General features: G+C 45.0%; 2 protein-coding genes across 4 annotated transcripts in view; one reads left to right on the forward strand and one right to left on the reverse strand.

The window, feature by feature from the left end:
* LOC107312373 (uncharacterized) overlaps nt 1–18517 on the forward strand; it is a 36119-nt gene extending 17602 nt beyond the window's left edge. The window contains exon 5 of the mRNA XM_085544119.1: nt 17642–18517. The gene's annotated coding sequence lies outside the window, so the exon portion shown is untranslated. The remainder of the gene's footprint in view (nt 1–17641) is intronic.
* ASXL2 (ASXL transcriptional regulator 2) overlaps nt 1–19044 on the reverse strand; it is a 62038-nt gene that overhangs the window by 8949 nt on the left and 34045 nt on the right. For 2 of the 3 annotated variants that reach the window (XM_015859723.3, XM_032443421.2), the window contains 4 exons: nt 11432–11547; nt 8120–8246; nt 4058–4198; nt 2402–2565 (listed from right to left, as the gene is read on the reverse strand). In XM_015859723.3, coding sequence (XP_015715209.2) covers nt 2402–2565; nt 4058–4198; nt 8120–8246; nt 11432–11547 — 548 coding nt within the window. The remainder of the gene's footprint in view (nt 1–2401; nt 2566–4057; nt 4199–8119; nt 8247–11431; nt 11548–19044) is intronic. The other variant, XM_085544065.1, reaches the window with a different exon arrangement.

The raw sequence follows: 19044 nt of genomic DNA on the forward strand, positions 1-19044 counted from the left end.
AAGATACAGGTGGCAAGGAGAAGTGCAAGGAAACAGGATGGCACAGCCCATGAACAGCTTCTTTAGATGCATTCTGCTCTGCAAAAATTAATGCAAGATATTGCCTTGAATCACTGTCCAGAGCAATAGCTCTGCTGTCTTCTGTGAAAAGCAAGGACATAAAAGTTATCAGGTTAAAGTAACTCCGAAATGCCTGTAATCATAATCACAGCTGCCTCTGGAAAAACAGGGACAAGTGAAGCTTGAAACTCATTCAGTCTTCAAAATGCAGTTAACCAAATAGGACAGCCAAGCTACAGTGTAAGACATAAACGCAACAGCATAAGGCTAAGGCTGGAACACAGCATGGTGGGAAATGATCAACACACGGAAATAAACTTGGACTTTTCTGTTAGAAACACAAAAAGATGCATTCAGTAGTTTACAGCTGCAGAGCCACTACAGAGATGTATCAAAACAGAGGTGCCTTTCCTAATCCAAAGCCGCACTGATCAGCCACTGAGCAGAACTCAAAAGATGATCCTCTGCTGCACGTATGGCGCTGCCCATACCTTATGCTGGGGCAGAGCCCTGGGCTGTGTCTCAGAAAGCACCCACCTTGTTTGATGGAAGCACTAAGCCATACAAACATAACACGTACAGGACCTTTTGCGTTTGGCACATGCAATGTCTTCACCTCTTCTGGTTACTACAGGAAGCTCTGACATTGCTATGGAGTCTATGGAATGTGTCACTGCGGGGTGGGAGATTTACTACAGTAAAATACAAAATGCTCTTAGGAGCTAAGCAGCATTATTTAGATAATCAAAATTCGTTCTCTGTCAAATTCTAATTGAATTCAAGGATAATTAAACTTAAGAGTCGGGACAGAATTCTCTTGCCATCTGCTGTGAGCTTCTTGCCAGTAAACTCCAGCTGCAAACTCCATCACATCGTACTTTGACATGTATCTCACTATTGCAAAGGCAACAAGACTAAGAAAACAAGCCCTCCAATTATTTATTGAACTAACAAGCCCCTGATGAGTGCTGATTGAAGACTAGAATTTATGACACAACATTACAACTCTTCCTAACTCCTAATGGATATGCTCAAGACGGCACGCTCTGCAAAGCAGACCTCAGTGCAGCTGTGTGACCCGTATGCATTATTAGTGCTCCGTGAGCTGCAGAAGAGCAGCACAGACACAAAGGCTTCATCCTGAAGCAGCTGGTTTGGCTGCACGCTGCTGACTGTACCAACTGGATTTCCACTTTCTATAGGTGCCTGCAGTAACTACAGCTGAGATGCAGACCCCTTGGGAGGTGAGTCCTCCCTTGCCTGAAGTGAGTCCCGATTGGCATCCAGCACTAATCTGAACAGACACAGTAAAATATATTAAAGGGACCCCCAGATCTGATACAGGATGTGCCAAAGCCAGCTGTGGTGTCTGCAGGATGTTCAGGTTGACTCTAGGCTGTATGTGAATACATCTGAATTAACACCCCTACAACTGATGTGGAAGCACAGTGCAGGATCCCATGTCTCCCAGGCACATTGAGGTAGGAATGCTGATGATCAACATGACATATTATGAAGGTAAAATGAAGTATCCTTGTTCTAGCTCTAACCTTTCTGGCACTCAGCACGAACAGACTGAACTTCACTGCCTGAGGGTGATGTTTGGTCTTATCTCCATCATCCCAGGATCCAGCTACTGAAGAAAACTGCTAAGATGTTAAGACTGATCCAAGCAGGTTGCTTTGTATCCCTCAGGATGGAATTCGTCAGATCCACCTGATGTGGATCCCATTCCTTCCCAATCAAGTACTCTTCTGGGTTTTCAAGCCCTTCTCTTCCCACACACACAGAGGTCTCAAGAACATCATCTGCAAAAAACAAACTGCCTCCATAGCTGCCTCCTATTGTGTGCCCGGCACCTTAAACCTGCTGCATGTTTCAGATCAGGACATCAACTCTGTAGAGTTTACTCTGCAATCCGGGCAGAAGAAAAATGCAATTGAAAACTCACTCCATTCTCAATTTACCAAATCCAGAATTTGACAGCGGCAAGACAAGATAATGAGAAACAGAAGAAGATGGAACTGAATTCCAGTGTCTGTTTAGGTATTGGGAAGGCACCGTGCTCCTACCACTGCCGGGTCTTGTGGAGCCTGATGTACCAGAAACACTTCTCTCACTGTAGCTGGGAACACAGAGTTGACTAAATGGAACTAAGCCACTGTTTTATCAAACTTGAATTCTTTTATCTGGTAGCAACAAATACCCAAAGGAAACAAAGAAAGGTACACAGAATAAGAAGCCTTCTCCATTAGAGATGAATGTAGTAGTTGGATGTCTCATCACATTTACTCCCTGCTGACACCAAGACCCTTCCCTCTGCCCCCAAACCACGACCCACCTGCCTGTCCACCTCTGGCAGCAGCAGCAGCAGGCGCTGCTGGCACTCTGTGGGCAGAACGGAGAACGTGTGCTTGTTGATCAGCGCCCGCAGGTTGGTGTTCACCAGGATGGAGTCAGGAGTTTCCACGTCAATTTCAGCACACTTTGTTCTCTTCAGCTGCCCTGCAAAGAACCAGAGAGAACCAAGTAGCATCTTATCTACGAGAGGCTCCCAACAAGCACTTCGGCGGTCCATTCCAAACCTTAACTTGAAATATACCATTTACCTTTGTAGAAGGTTATATATACAGTTAAAAACAGAATGTGGGAGGGCCTGAATGCTTCCTACTGCATCATACCCAGGATCAGTTCTCCCAGCTTTCCTAGGAAGCCTGGCTGTCTATTTGGGAGCTGGCAAGGACTGTTCTGAAAAGAAGGGTTTCTGCATGAGCTTTCAGCCACACCAGTTTTCTGTTTTAAGCCTCCAGTTAAGGTCACTTTGTTCTTAGGGACTTCTCCCTGGACTTTCCTACTTTATTCTTAATAAAAGCAGCTCATTCCGCTCGTGTTGAAACCGCAAGGCTGAACAAAGCAGCAAAAATGAGCAACCCTCTTTCCTTTTCTGTGTTTGGAAACCAAGAAATTCAGCATGAACTCTTATGCTACAGCCAGCTTCATGTACGTGCTGCAAGCTCAGAAAACAAAAGCAAAGGAAGCATTTGTATTGCATACATGACTCCCTCGGGAAACGCAGGTCTGTAATTTATCAGGAGCTGCAGTTTCCTGATCACAGGGTGAGATGAAGCTGGGCTGGAGAGCAGCATCTCAACCTGGCTGCATGGTTCCCATCTGATTGAGAGTTCATATCCAGAAGTGGCACCTGAGCATTCCTCTGCCTTATGTTTTTGTGAACACAATTCTGAACTGATGGGATTCGGGTCTGGTATGTAATGAGCACACACTGTCCTCCTTTCCTTGTGACTTGCAGAGGCAGGTCAAGGTGCCACTCATATAACAACACCCTATTTTATTCCACCAAATCTACAGAGATGTCTGACGTGCAGGGACTGGCACTTCAGGTAGCTGCTGAGGCTTCCCTAAGTCTGGGGTGTAAATCATCCCATGGGAAAGCAGAATCTAATGGAAGGCAAATGAAACATGCCCTCAAACTGCCTGTTCTTCACCAGTGATAAAGGAAATCTGGGATGATTAGCATGGATGGAGCAGCATTAACCAAGGCCAACCCCATCCTTGGTACATGCAGAAGAAAGTACAGGAGTTGAGGAAAGTTAGGAAAGATGAATGGGAAGGAAGCTAAGTAACACCGGGGCCTGAAGGATCTGGGAAGGAGTATTTTTTCCTCTTTGTATGTTACCAAAGCGTCTTAAATACATATGAAAAGCATTCAAAACAATGCAAATCCTTCACTGCTTCTCAAACCGAGCTCCAAATTCACAGGTAGAAATCCTTGATGATAAGAAATGAGCGAAGGTTTATTTGTATATGAAAGGTTTGAATTGTTTATCTTGGTTCATGTGGAATTCTGGGAGTGCCTTCCCCAAATCACTGTAGAAATGGAATTAATCGCGTGTTTTAGTCAATGCTGCTATTTTGGCTTTTGATTTGGCACCAGAACAACAAAATCTCCGTAATCAGAAAAAAATAAATGTCTTACTTGCATGGAGCCTGTCAGATCTCTGGAACGGTTTCTTGCCCAGCCCTGGCAAGGAGTTGTCAAGCTTAACAGAGGCAGAGGAACTGAAGGTGGAGTTCTGAGAGCTGTTTGAGTGTCCATCGGATTGCTTTCCTGCCCAAGCTGCACAGGAAATTGAAACAGTAAAACACGGAGATATACAAAGAAATATTATGCAAGACATCTGTTTGGACTGAAATAAAGGTTCTTTAACACGCTTGCTGCAGCTCTGGGACAAGCACTTCTATGATATTTAAGACACCCTTATTCCTGTAGCACTTATTTCCCAGCAGGCTGAGAGCAGAACAGCCCTCTGTTGCTCTCACATTATCACAAAACAAAAATAAAGAGACGGACACCCTTATTGGTTATGGTTTGAGTCCATTTTCCTGCTAGTCCCATTTGACTACATTCAGTCCACTCATGATCTTGTTAAAACCTCCTTTCAGACGCAGCTTTAATGTCTACCCGAGTTTTCACCATCACAAAAAATCCTTTCATACCTCATATGTATGTTCTAATTTTTTACCTTTTATTCTACACGTTCTTATTTGAGGCCAACCTCAGTAATTCCTCCTCTCCCTTCAAATACTCAGGAGATATTTTCATGTCCTCCCCCCACAGTCACTACTCAGCTGGTGATTTCACCACTACGACTTTGCCTTACAAAGCAGTGCCACCCACATTCCTTTTTGCACCACAGTATTATTTACTGCTGCTGGGAAGGATTTCTTCCCCAGATTCTCCCTGCCTGCCTCTCTCTCCTCTTTCTAAGTGAGATGAGTTAAGAACACTGAGAAAATACAGGCCAGTCATATTCATCCCTGTGAACGCCACAGAGTGAGCCCTCCTGGAGCACGTTTCTGTGCACACGAAGGAGATGGAAGCAGTCAGCGTGGATTTAGCAGGGGTAAATCATGCCTGAATAGCTTGATTACCTTCTGCCATCAAATGACCGGATTTGTGGATAAGAGAAGACAGGTGGATGCCAATTACCTCAATTTCAGCAAGACATTTGACACTGTGTCCTGAAATGCTGCAGGCAAGCTGAGACATTTGGTTTGGATGGGTAGACAAATGGAAGGGAACAATCACGAGATGATAGAACTGGAGCTGACTGGCTGGTGAGAGCTGGGGAGCAAAGCTTGACAGAATCACTGAAACAAACACCGAGGCTGGAAAAGACCTCTAAGATCAAGTCTGACCATCAACCCATCACCACCAGGCCAACCAAAGGTAACTGCACTGCAGGCTGCATGAGCAGGACCACAGCTTAGGACGAACATGAGATTAATGGTTTCCCCTTAACCTTTTAGAAAGGGTCTGAACTACAAAGCTGCCTGGGAACAACAGAAAACATCAAGTATTCAGTACCCACATCGCTTACTCTGCCATTAAATGATGCATGAAGTAGAGCTGATAAGTATGCCCATTTCTTTCAAATGGATGTACGGCACATGGCTGCAACCCTGTGTATGTCTGAACAGATGTTCAAGAAACATTTGGGCTGTATATAACCAGCAAGCCAGGACAGATTGGTCTAGTTTTGGTTTGGATTTCTTTAGGGCTATTTGGAAAGGGAGAATAAACAAACAAACTAAAACACAGGAAGAACTTCAAACTAAAGAAAATGAGCAAGAGATGAGGCAACATTTCCAGTTATGTGAAAGGCTGTAAGAGAGAAGAGATCCAACAACCAAATGATCAAATAACCTTCTATTTTTACAGTGGACAGCACTGGAGACCTTGGTTTTAAACCAAACCGAGGAAGGATTCTGATTGGAGACTGTTCAAAACAATTTAAGGACAGAGTTAACAGAGCAGGAAGGGAGTTTCTGGCCTTCACAAAGGCGTCTCTGAGAACAGAGTGAAGAAAACAGCTGTTGGGAAAGCACAGCAGATCCTGCCCTGAGGAAGGGATGTGGGCAAGATGAGCTCCCAGGGCTACTCCTAGTGCTGACTTCTGCTGCCTGTGGAATTTTTAACCTGACCAGTGGATTTCAGCACAATTCACAGAATTACACCAAGAAGATCCAACGGCAAACAGAAAATATCCACCCGACTATTGTATTACTGTTATGCCGTCCTCTATGGCTATTTCCATACTTGTAAACCAAGTGGTGTTGCTGGGCATTTCCCTGTCTGTAAGAAGGGCAAGAAGTTATTTTTAAGCAGACTAAGAATAGCTGAGGGTTTGAGATTGGAGAGGTAATTTTGCTGTGATCTTTTGTGTATTTTCTCTCTCATTCTTTGGGCAGCCATTCTCTCATGTAACTGGTAACAGAATGAGAAGTGATGGCCTCAAGTTGCACCAGGGGAGGTTCAGGTTGGATATTAGGAAACATTTCAACTCTGAAACAGTGGTCGGGCATTGGGGTGGGCTGCTTAGAGAGGTGCTGGGGTCTCCATCCCTGGAGCTGTTCCAGAACTGTGGGGATGTGGCACTGAGGGATGTGGGCAGTGGGAATGGTGGGGTGGGGTTGGACTTGGGTATTGTAGAGGTCTTTTCCAACCTGAATTTGAACCTATGATTCATGACTGCCAGTCTCAGTCACTTCATCTGTGACAGAAGCCTTTGACGGCGCTGCGTTTTTCTCAGTGGTTGTATTTTCATGGTCACCATCTTTCTGAGATGAATCAAGGTCAGCCATGTAAATCAAGGCCTAACGATGAAAAAACAGGGTCGTTATTAAGAGGGAAGGAATTTCCCACTCATTAAAGTGCTTGAGTTTGAAAGAGAGCACAGCAATTTACTCATAATAATGGGTGTAAGAGGGGGGTAAGAGTGGGGCTAAGAGCTGGGACTTCAGACAGGACCTGAGGATGTGCTGCAGGATCAGAATCAGCAGGACTGAACCAAAGGAGATCCTTGCTTTTTGGTAGAGATTCCAGTCCCCCATTGTTGCTGCAGGAGGACTTCATGCTGATAGATAACTGAGCGACAGAAGAACAGATGTGATTCACTGCACAGAAACATGAAGTGATGCCCAAAAAGAACAGCTCTCCTAACTTTACATATGCAGTGTTGGGCCCTCAAATAGAAAATAAGTCAGGAAAGAGTCTTGGAACTTCAGCAGTTCTAGGAAAATGCCTGCTCTTGGCCTGGTCAAGAACAGGTAAATCAAATGTTAGGAATGGTTAGTGAAGGAACAACATTTAGAATACCACGTGCACTGTACAAACTCAGAATGGATGCATACCCTGAATGTGCTGCAGGGTTTTAATTCTCTACATCAGAAGTAAGGAGGACAGCAGGACTCTTCCAGCTGAGAAAGAGATGTCTGCACCAGGGCCCAGCATGACCTTGGGCTTGGTACAAACCATGCAATAGAGACACAGAGCATTTGCTGCATCTGAACAACTTAAATGATGCCTACAGAACCAGGAGCTCATCCTGGAAAGCAGTTTTGACTAGAAGTGAGATAGAACTGGCCAGAAGTAACCACACACAACTGTGATGAGCAGTGAAAACCTGCTGTTGGTAAGGAAGCAAATGTGCTGCTGGATGAGAAAGAGAAGAGCAACTCTGTTCATGGCAGGAGGTTGAAACTGGGTGATCTTTCAGGTCTCTTCCAACCTAAGCCATTCTGTGATGATTCTATGATCGCATTCATTTCGCACGTAGTGTAATTTCAGGAAAGCACCTGAGAATCTTTCAGGTAAAACCATACATCTTTGGAACCTGACATGAAAGCCACACTACAGGATGAGAAGACAGTCTGGAAAAGAACGAATACTAAAAGAAACTCTGCCTAATTTTCTTAGCAGTGAGAAAGACCTGACTACAGTGCATAGGAAACTAAGGGGGCTGACATTTGTCATAGGAAGATGCTGAACAGGACGATGGAACAGTAAAACCCACTCAAGATCTTCTCTTAACAGAATGCACTCCTAATAAAATCCAAGCCAGGGAGAAAGGAACTAGAATATTTCAGAAACAAAACCATTTGAAAAGAGGAGTTTATTCTCTCCTCCCCTAAGAAAAAGCAATTTGCAGACAATAACAGTAACAGTGATCATGACAGGAGTGTTGCTGCCACGTACCAGGTTTTGTAGGTGTGGAGGTGCTGGCTGCCTTGACAGCCTTCAGCAGGGCGTGCTGATTAGAGGACACCGGCATGCCTGCTCTGCATTGCTGCTGCTGCTGCTTCTGCTGCTGCTGTTTCAAGGCCTGGGGAAGAGGAAACACAAAACACTCTCAGAAATCATTAATACATAGTACAAGCATCTTGATTTACAGCAGGTGACAGCTGGATTCTAACTATGAGCACATAAGAAGTCACCATTCATTTTGCACAGTACTACAGGTACACACGTTTCCTACCCTTGCACACACAGCCAAAAGTTAATGGTTGCAGAACATCTTAGGTTGAGTTAGATTAAAGAAAGATATCTCCTTTGGGCTCCTCACTACAGGAAAGACACTGAGGCCCTGGAATGTGCCCAGAGAAGGGCAACGAAACTTGTGAGGGGTCTGGAGCACAAGTCTTATGAGGAGCAGCTCAGGGAGCTGGGATTGTTTAGCCTGGAGAAGAGGAGGCTCGGGGGAGACCTCACTGCACTCTACAATTTCCTGGTCCAATAGCCTTGACATTGAGACTGTACCATCACAACCTGCACACACGGATGACTGTGTAGAGGAAATGGACCTGGGGGTATTGACTGATGCTCAGGCCCAACCAGCTCTGAAGCCTTCAAAGCTTCAGAGCCATCAAAGTACGGTTGTGAGCATGGGTTCAGACCCCAACCAGAGAATATGGGTTATGAATGGATTTCAAATTACGGATTATGAATTTCAGAATCTGAATGCCTTTTTTTCCTGTACCACCACATAATCACTGTAACCAAAGAGGGATCTCCCTGTGAGTGTTTCATCATTCCACTAGGATGAGTGCTGGCGTGCCTCTGTCCATTTAGATCGAGGTAATGCTAAACTCCAACTCACAGTTCTTCCAAAAGACTGTAAAGGACACTGTAAGCTTAAGCAGCAATAGGGTGTTCAAGGGTTAAACATCCTCACTTAGAAATCTGCTCTCTTCCCTGCAGTGATGTTATAATTACCCAGCACCGAGTCCAGCCAGCTGCCTCCTCCACTGCCTGCTAGCAAATAATCTGGGCGTACTTAAAAATACGAAAGCTTTCTTTAGGATTATGAGTGAAACAAGACTTATGGGTTTTTTTTCTGGTATAGTCATAACACCTTTGTCTCCCTCCTGCTATTGATGCTTGCTCATTCTATCTAATTTTCATGATTTTTCCTGTCTGCAGCAGGAATTGTGTTTAGGAAGAGGTGGCTGATGTGATAGTTGGACCAAATGGCAGAATTCCATCGGGACTACAATCAAGCATTGGATCGGGCACACAACATTCTTTGTTTGATCCAAAGCCACAGTGAGTTTTAGGCAGGTGGGTTAGAATGGTTTGAATGGCAGATGGTGGAGTCGCCATCCCTGGCAGTGTTGAAGCAGCATCTGGATAGGGAGCTAGGAGAGATGGTTTAGGGGTTTTCTGTAGGTATAGTAAAGGGAGGATGGTTGGACTAGATGATCTTATAGGTCCTTTCCAACCTTGTGATTCTATGGTTCTATGAATGATTACAGCACTCTTCAGCAAACCCTTTTTTCCAGTGTGCCCAGAAGATCAGATATCCCAGCACTACAATTCGATATGCTCTCTACTCTGGGAAGAAACTTCAGGGAGAAATGCTGCTGTGATGGAAGACAGCAACCACCAGGAACAGCTTTTGGCCCTATAGACAGCTGCATATTGGTGCAGTATGATCAAGGTATGCTACATGTCAAGGCCAACGTGTGCTTCCCCATTTCTCTTTCTTTCTGGTTTTTTTCCCCCAGCCCGAGAAGACTGAGAACAGTGAGACTGAGAACACCACCTAAAATTTGGACCTCACCAGGTCTGACATATTTCACTGCACACGGAGTCAGCGTTGGAACAGGAATGCTCCAGAGGTAAACAGCACAAGAAGAAAGGTGGGGTGAAGTGCGGGGAGAGAGCAGAGACGCAGGGGGCAGATGTAGAGTTGGAGAAGGCTGCTGGCAAGAGGAGCAGAGGGAATTCGGAGATGAAAAGTGGGCAAGAATTAGAAAGAAGAGAGGTTTGACATCCATCTAACTCCTGCTGGAAACAAAGCTCCAGTTCATTCCATTGCTCTATCTTCACCTGCAATGTTTTCCTAAACAGTATGTTCTAATTGAATCCTTATCTCTCGCTACAAATCCTTTTCCAAACACCACGGGCATCTCTAAGAGCTGAATACTATTCTGAGCGCTGGGAAAAGCTGGGAAAACCGGCTGGGAAAAGGTAAATCCCATCCAGAACACATCGGGATTTCATCTGTCTGTGACAAGCTTCCGTAATCCCTCGACTAGCACCTCCTCTGCAGCTTGACTCATAACTCCTTGCAGATTTTTGCTTGACTAAGGACTAAGTCTAACCCTATTATAGCACTTCCTTTCTAAGGATCACGGAAAACTAAACAATGCAGCTGGGGAAACACCTGCAAATAAGATGCTCAAGGGAATCATTCATCCTGCATTTTTTCATTAACAGAACAGGACCATGTGAGGTACAGTTATCTGTTCCATCCTGAGAGCACACAACAGCTTCTACAGATGAGCACACAAAACAACCGGCCCTGCTCCTTCTCTCATAATACCCAATAGAGGAGCCGTGCAAAGGCTCTGCTTCCCCTTTGTCACCTCCATAAATACAGAGGACTGAAGAATTCCTTGGAAGGGAAAGTATGCCCCTAATGAGGGGAAGAAGTGAAAGGATTTAATTCTTCTCTCAGAAAAACCTTCCTTTCTCTAAACCAGACTGTAGAAAGCTCAGCACATTGATCAAAAAGCTTGGGTGAAAATCAGTATCTCGTATTTATTCCCTACAATAACACCGATGAAAGTTCCAGGTGCTTTTTCATGCAATTCAGTATTCTGAATCTCCTTTAAAAGAGAGGGGTGATTTTTAGGACAAGAGGTGATGGCCTCAAGTTGTGCCAGAGGAGATTCAGGTTGGATATTAGGAAAGATTTTGTCTCCAGAAGAGCAGTGATGCAGTGGCACAGCTGCTCATAGTGGGGTCACTGTCCATGGAGGTGTTCCAGAACTGTGGGGATGTGGCACTGAGGGATGTGGGCAGTGGGGTGGGTTGGGGTTGGGGATCTGAGAGGTCTTCTCCAACCTGAATGATTCTATGGTTTAGCAAAGCCCTGTTATATGCAATAGGCAGGAAGTCTTGACTCTGACCCACAGAGTGCGTTTTCCCTTAGAAAGATGATCTACCAGAGAAATAAAATTACTGCAGCCATCCCCAAACTCAGTTCCAGACTGTGCCACTTACCTGTTTGAGTGCCTTCTTGCTGTGCTTCTGGGACGAAGAGATGACTTTGCCTGTCTGGATGGAAGGTGACTGGCAGCTTGTCTGAGGGGAGGATGTCTGTGACAGTCTTGATGACACTGGAAGGAAACAAAGCGTATGGAAAATTCAATCTTGATGCATTTGCCAGCAATGCACGAGCCAGGTCTCACCATTAAAGAACATCTCATGAGGCTCAGGAAAATTGCGCCTCTAGCAAGTGTTACTCATTGTGTAAAAGAAGAATCATTTCTATTTCCTATTTGTATATCAACAAGGCAGCTGCCTTCCTTGGAGACCCAACTGCAGTTCCTATAACTGACTTCAGATGTTCCATCTCTTCCCTATTCCTTTTTTATCGTGGAAGTAGCTTGAGAAAAAGTTCCACTGAAGTCTAAATGGAAACACAGACATGGGCGATGGTCTGCATTTGGGATGGCCTATGGTCAGGCACCTACCTGACAGCAGCTTCTCATCAGATTAAGTCTACATCCCAAGCAAGAGTTGGAGGATAAATGACATGGAAACGGGGCGGGCTGTGACTACTGTTTGTTCCTTTTCAAAGAGATATGTATGTGAGAATAGAGAGGCTATATATGAACACACACAGTCACTGACCAAACCCAGACAGACCTTAAATTAATCTGGTCCTAAAGCAAAGCTTCTTGTTCCATGTGACTGAGACTTTTGGACAGTCCCTTCAGCAAATCAGGGATGGCAATTAAACCACAGCTGCTCACATGGCTCGAATACGCCTATTTGGCACAGGACACTCAAGATATCTTGCTGTGGCCGCAGTGGTGATGCTGTGTGGCCAACCAGGGAACCCATTTGGCATCAGTCTCTCACAATCATGGTTTTCACTCCTTTGTCTTGGCAAATTTGTACTGTGTTGGCCAGCAGCCAGCGTTAACCCACCACATGTACAACAAGCCAGGTAAATCTGTGCCATTGGGATGCTCAAAGCTGGAAACAGAGCAACAAAAGAGACCAAAAAAGCACAGGGACATTAATTGGAATGCCTTGCATTGCGTGATGGCCGGAACAGAACAGACACTATGTATGTGTAGGCAAGAAGATCAGTGAGATGCTTCATATGCAATGCACTCTAAAGCTGGGAGCCTGACTGAAGCAGGCTGAAAAAAGAGAAAGTTAGCAAATTATATATATCTGCATATATATCTGGACAAGAATTAGTACAGATAGTAGTACCAGGCTGCACAATCAAGGGAAAAAAACAAAGTGCAGAAGAGTGTTTGAGCCCAGGGAGAAAGATGATCCCTGTTATAAAGAATAACCAGCCCTGCATGTTGGCTGTTGAAACTACTGCTTCCTGCAGCAATTACTGCAGATTAGATGAGGCTGAGCGAATCCTTTCTTAGCAGAAAGGAGTCAAGAGATAATAGCTCTCTTCATTAATGATTGCTGCAGTGTGACTCTGCTCAGTGCCACCAGAAAAGGGAAATTCCCAGAGATTTCCAGAGATTTTCAACGTGCTCCATGAGAAAGTGTTCTGAAAATCAGTTATCATAGAGTCATTCAGGTTGGAAAAGACCTCTCAGATCCCCAAGTCCAAGCCCAGTTCCCCCCATCATGCCCACAGCCCACGTCCCTCAGTGCCACATCCCCACATTCCTTGAACAGCTCCATGGATGGTGACCCCACCACCTCCCTGGGCAGCTGTGCCACTGCATCACTGCTTTTATGAGAAGAAATTGTGCCTAATATCCAACCTGAACCTCCCCTGGAACACTTGTTTCAAAATACAAATCCACACTGGCTGTCTCACACGCCATTGATCCCACATCATCAAAAAGATTTATTACAGAATGTGAGAGGATTCAGGAAAGCAAAGAAAACGGTGATGGGCATAGAAAAAATGAGGGATATTCTGCATGGAAGGAGCACGACTGAAGCACACAAACCCAGTTAAGCATCTTCAGGTCCAGGTGAGAGCCCCATGGGGAAGCACCACGCTTGTGGCCACCGACGCTGCTCAGCATGAAGCAAACACAAATGCAGCTTAACATCTGAAACCCATGCACAGCAACAGGCTGACTTACTGGCTTTGAGACATTTGAATAGCAGGAACACAAACCACATCCTCTCTAAAGCCCATCACTGCAGAAACTAAAGGTTCTGCATGAGGCAGAAAATTCACTCAAATAAAGGCTCCTTTGCTCTACTCTCACATTCAATCCCCATTTTAATTTTCATGCTGTCTTGCAACAAAGAAAACAAATCTTTCAGAACCAGTAATGGCAGAACAAGCTACAATCCACCCCTGGGAGGAGGACTCAGCCCATAAGCTGATGCCATAAAGAAACACTACAGCAATTTATGTATGCAAACCTTTGGTGCTACAATGGCTGCAGACTGACAGCTGTAACCACAACAGCTTCTCAAGAACAAAAGGAGAGCTCCAAAAGCTGAGCAAGGCACAGCTGCTTGAACTCAGTTGTAGGCCCAAAGTGAAGTGGTATGGATGGGGATAGAATCCTAGAGGCAATTCGGGTTGGAAAAGACCTCTAAGATCACTCAGTCCAGCCCCAACCCATCCCATCATGCCCAATGACCACATCCTTCAATGCTGCATCTCTGTGGTTCTCGAGTTCCATGCTCATTCACAGGTCAAAAAGCAAAGAGAGATGCAAAATGTGATGGAAAGGGATGAGCAAAAACATGTTAAATGATTAGAAAATAAAAGAGAAGGCATCATTCTGTATATCCCCAGAACAGGAATGCTTTGAACTGTGTTTCTACCCACCGGTCTTGGAAAAAGACATGGGAAAGCTGAAAAAAGATTCAGCACATGAAATAAAGATAGTTGGAAACTCCCTGCGAGGGCTAAGGGAAAAAGCAACACAAATTGCTCCCAAATGTATCCCTGGGTCCTTGGACCTGAAAACTCTCAGAAAGTTCACAGCCCTTTAAGGACTCAGCATGCAGCCAAGAGCAGGTATAAGGCACGGACGTGTGTGTACAGAGAAATGCTCTTGACTCCCACAGGACGAGGCTTGAGGAGCTAAGCTTGTTTCCTTTAGATTTAAAAAGAAGTTAAGCAAAGCGAGCTCTCTCTGCACTTCAGGCTTTCTTAATTGGAAAAATATGCGGAGCAAAGATTACACCTCTTGATGCCGTTAAATCCTAAGAGCACTTTTGGAGGGAAGCTGCAGAAATAATTACAGAATGCAAAGTGACACCTGGGAAAGCAATGAACCGAGCAAGGCGCTGCTGTTAAAACACTCCGGGAGCTGCTCTGCATTGTTTCTGCATAACCAAAGAAATATATTCTTCATCGGCTGAAGGATGGAGACAGGATCTGACCAAAAAGAATTTCAGTGGATTCAGGGATTCTTCTCATCCCAAAGAGAGATAAGGGATGGAGATGTCACCTGGATCACGGGTGGTGAGGACAGAGACACGACTGCATGGCGGTACCCAAAAAATCCCATAGGTACTGAAGAGTTCTACTTTAGAGCCATTAAACCCAAGCATGCATAGCCCAGAGAGCTCCAAAACGAATAACTCCGCACACTTGGCCCCAGATTTTAGGCCAGCTGGTTCATTCACAAGGTTTCAGAACTTCCTGCTGTTGGTTTGGCTGGGAGAGGAGCTCGCCAGGTGAAGTTTTAACAGTTCTCTTAGATTAAAGTTGAGGAGACAAAGTGGAACATGTGTCAGCCAAACCTCATGAAACCCAATTTGTTAGATAAACTGAGATTGGACCCAGCACAGCCCCATGTCCCAGCTGCAAGAATACTGGAGAAGATGCATCTGCAGTCAATTACCTCTGCAATCTGTGAAATAGAGGCTCCTTTACACCACTGTCTTCTTTAAATGTAATCGACACAGAAGTATTTCTTCTGAGAAACTATGCTGCAACAGAAGTTTAATTGTGCTAAAGGCCAAATGAAATAAGAAATTCTGTTCTGGCAGGATCTGATGACATTTTGCAAGGTGTCAGGTTCCTTCAAGATCTGCAAAACCTAAAATATCCATCAACCTTAGAATAACCTGAGATGGAAGGGACCCAGAAGGATCAAGGTTGCCCCTTGGCATTCAAGGCCAGGCTGGATGTGGCTCTGGGCAGCCTGGGCTGCTGGTTGGTGAACCTGCACACAGCAGGGGGTTGGAACCAGATGGTCGTTGTGGTTCTTTTCAACCCAGGCCATTCTGTGATTCTCTGACTACCGAGTCCAACTCTGATGCTGCCTCGTGCCTTGCCTTTGTAGAGTTCCAGCTCAGGCAGTACTAAGAACTCTGCCTGAAGCCCTGGGACAGAGGAATGTACTGATTAACCACAGCTCCAGACAATGAGACAGAATGGTTATCTGACGACGCGTCCATTCTGATGCCATACCACGCCATTTGCTTTTCCAGCATTGCCAAAGGCACTGCTGGGAGCGGATCTTGCTGACACCGCGGTGCTTGGGGCACTCCGTGATCTCTGCTGTCACCAGGTAGCATGAGACTGAACTCTGCCAACAGGCCATCCCGCTACCCAACAAGCACCATCAAGGCTCACAATTCTCATCTGGTGCCAAATATCAGCACATAGAAGTGAGACCAGCAGAAAGGTGAAGACATTTGAATCACTGACTCCCTTCTTCTTTTGCTCTTTTCCTGGATATCTCCTCTTAGACAAGTTATTTACTTTGTAGGGTGCGAATTTAGCAGGATGTCTCTCTGTTTGAGATCACAAACTCATAGAACCATAGGATGGTTTGGGTGGGAAATCCCTCTGGCTCCCAACGTACATCTGCTCCCTTTTCTAAAAGAAAATCTAGTAATAATCCTCCAGCTATGCTTCTCTTTCTCAACTAGTGCCGAATAAACAAGAAAACAGATGGATGTTGCTGATCCTGCTTTGGGAGAGCAAGATTAACTGCTTGGCTGCAACATCACTTTAAGCTCAGTAGTTGTGTATAACAGAACTACACAAATCTCAGCTCATTCAGGCAGTAGTTTGCTTTCTGATTTATTGCCTTCCCTTCCCTTGACACCGCGTGAAGTGCAGAAGTGCACTATGAGAGCACAATGGCTTAAGCCTATGCAGGAAAACACCTGGAGAATCACTGAGCTGGAAAGGAGGAAACAGGGAAGCATGGGGAGATCTTACAGGGAAACAATGGGGATGATGACAGAAATCAGATTTTCTTGGCCGGCGCTCAAGTAATTCCTAAATCAGGATCAAGATGAAGATTTCCTTACATTGATGTTGCAGAAAGAACTGGATGCTTTTTGCATCCCTCCTCCCCCAACCCAACCCCCCCAGTATTAGTAGTGTAACACTAGTAAAGGATCCTGCACCTTGGTAGTGCAACAGGCTCAGCAGTGTAAGCAGAGGGCTGCAGCCTTCTGAGCCATTCACATCACTGATAACTGGAAATTCAGGCTCTTACTGCACATCTCATCCTTCTTTTAAAGATCAGAGCAAATTAGTTTCAAATATAGCATGCAATAAAAGAAACTCTCAGCTTTTTAAGTGGAATCAAACTATTTTGGAGCAATGACTCCATCTACAAGCAGTACAGCAATCAGTGCCATCCTATGAATGGGTCACAGATCCCAATCATTCATTCCATCCAATAGGAATCCGCAATCTGTAATGTGCTGAGAGGGTGAATTGGATTTATTACTTGGCACAGAAGAAGCACTCTTCTGTATGGTCTCCAGGTACAAGACGCTCATTCTTTGCCTCTAAAAGGACCCAACTGCAGCACAGACCGAGTATGAGATGCATCCCAGCACACAGAGCAAGTACTCACCTCTCTTCCTGGCTGGAGCTCAGCTGTAGGAACTGTACTGTAGGAACTCTACTGGGGTTTTGTCTCTGCTTTTGTTTAGGCTTGGGAGAGTCTAACGTGAAAATAAATTGAAAGAGCAAAACCAGAGTTCCTGCTCAAGATTTGCATGTGTTTCCATGGGGTTTTCTGCCTTGAAATCAACACATTCAGAAAGAAAAGGCTGAACTTTTACTAATTTGGAAAGAAATTACAGTCAAGATGAACTAAAAATACAGTACTCCCCCCCTTTCAACTATGCGCAGTCACAAGCTTAAAATAACCCAATTTTAAACAGCTAATGGGATCCAGATGTACGGCACAAAAAAGTCCTAGTGAAAGTCATCAAACACGTTCTGAGAAGCACATAAACGCCTCCCGTTTGTCCAATGCCTTTTCTGTTTTACAGGTATGTATGCAGTCTGTCAGGAGAACGGGAACTCAAGCCAGAATTCATACCCAACCAAGACCAAAGGCACAAGGAAGACGGCCATTTCATGAGAATTCGCCACCACACAACAGCACTTTGCTAAAATCGAGGAGCAAAAAATGACCAAAAATATCTTCCAAGTGCGACTTTGCACAACTCCCACTCCTGCACTTTGCTCTGGGTGAAGCTGAGACTCTCGCTGCTGTGATGAGGATTACGCATTCCTAAAATCACATTCGGTTTTTACCAACGTAATAGAGATCGGCCATCTGCTTCATACAGAGGCTGGAGTGTATTTGGCACTGGCAGCTCTGAGAAAACAAGCTGAAGTTCTAAACAAGCGTTGGATCACTCACACATCCCCATGCTCCATTGATCGCACTGCACCCACTGTATCATCTTTTGGTCCCAATTCAAAGCTTTCTCAGATCCCTGTGGGATGGCAGTGGTATTCCTTGGCACAGGAGCACTCACCAGCACTATCCAAGTGTCATATGCCACGAGGCCACACCAACTATGGAGATCTCCCAGTCAAACCAACCCTAGGATTACCTAAATGACATAGGAGAAACTCTGGTTTTGGGAGGTGTACCCATAGGGAGGGCACACGACTACATTTCTCATTTGGTTCAGGCTGGATATTAGGAAAAAATATGCCTTGTAAAGAGCAGTGATGCAGTGGTACAGCTGCCCAGGGAGGTGGTGGGGTCACCGTCCATTGAGCTGTTCCAGAACCGTGGGGATGCGGCACTGAGGGATTCCAAAAGGAATGACAAGTCCTCAACCCAACACGCTCAGAACCTACGTATAAAACAAAGGGAATGAGGCGGTAATAAAAGACTGTTTGGCAATCTACATCCTTATCACTTCTGAAATTGATGTGATATCAAGCACTCTGGAGGATGCACAGCAATGACAGACAAAGTCACAGCTCCTCGTGTGCTTGTAAAAACAAAACCATGAGCATCAAAATGCTCTGAATTTGGAGATACTTGGAGCACTTTTTCAGCTGTTGAAACTTAAGGCAACTATTTCACATAAACACATTAGGAAATGACAGTGCTAATTACCTCAAATGACACCACATTAGCCAACACCAATGAGCTGTTCTGTTTTGTTAATAATATAGTATAGGAAAAAGTGAAGACCGTAAGAGGGATAAATCTAAGACTAATACATCTAAGTTGCTCATGAGACACACTTTGGCAGCCCAGGTATTTGATAGAAGCTGTCACTGCATCCACATCTCTGGGCAATTCTACTCCCTTAAAGCTTGAAGCCATTTCCCCTTGTTCTGTCACTATAGACCCTGCTGAAGTCTGTCCCATTTGTCCCATAGCTCCCCTTCAGATGCTGACAGGCCACTGTGTGGTGAGCAGTTA

Source organism: Coturnix japonica, chromosome 3 (genome assembly GCF_054131305.1).
Source record: "Coturnix japonica strain WE chromosome 3, WE-NBRP24, whole genome shotgun sequence".
Lineage (NCBI taxonomy): Eukaryota > Metazoa > Chordata > Aves > Galliformes > Phasianidae > Coturnix > Coturnix japonica.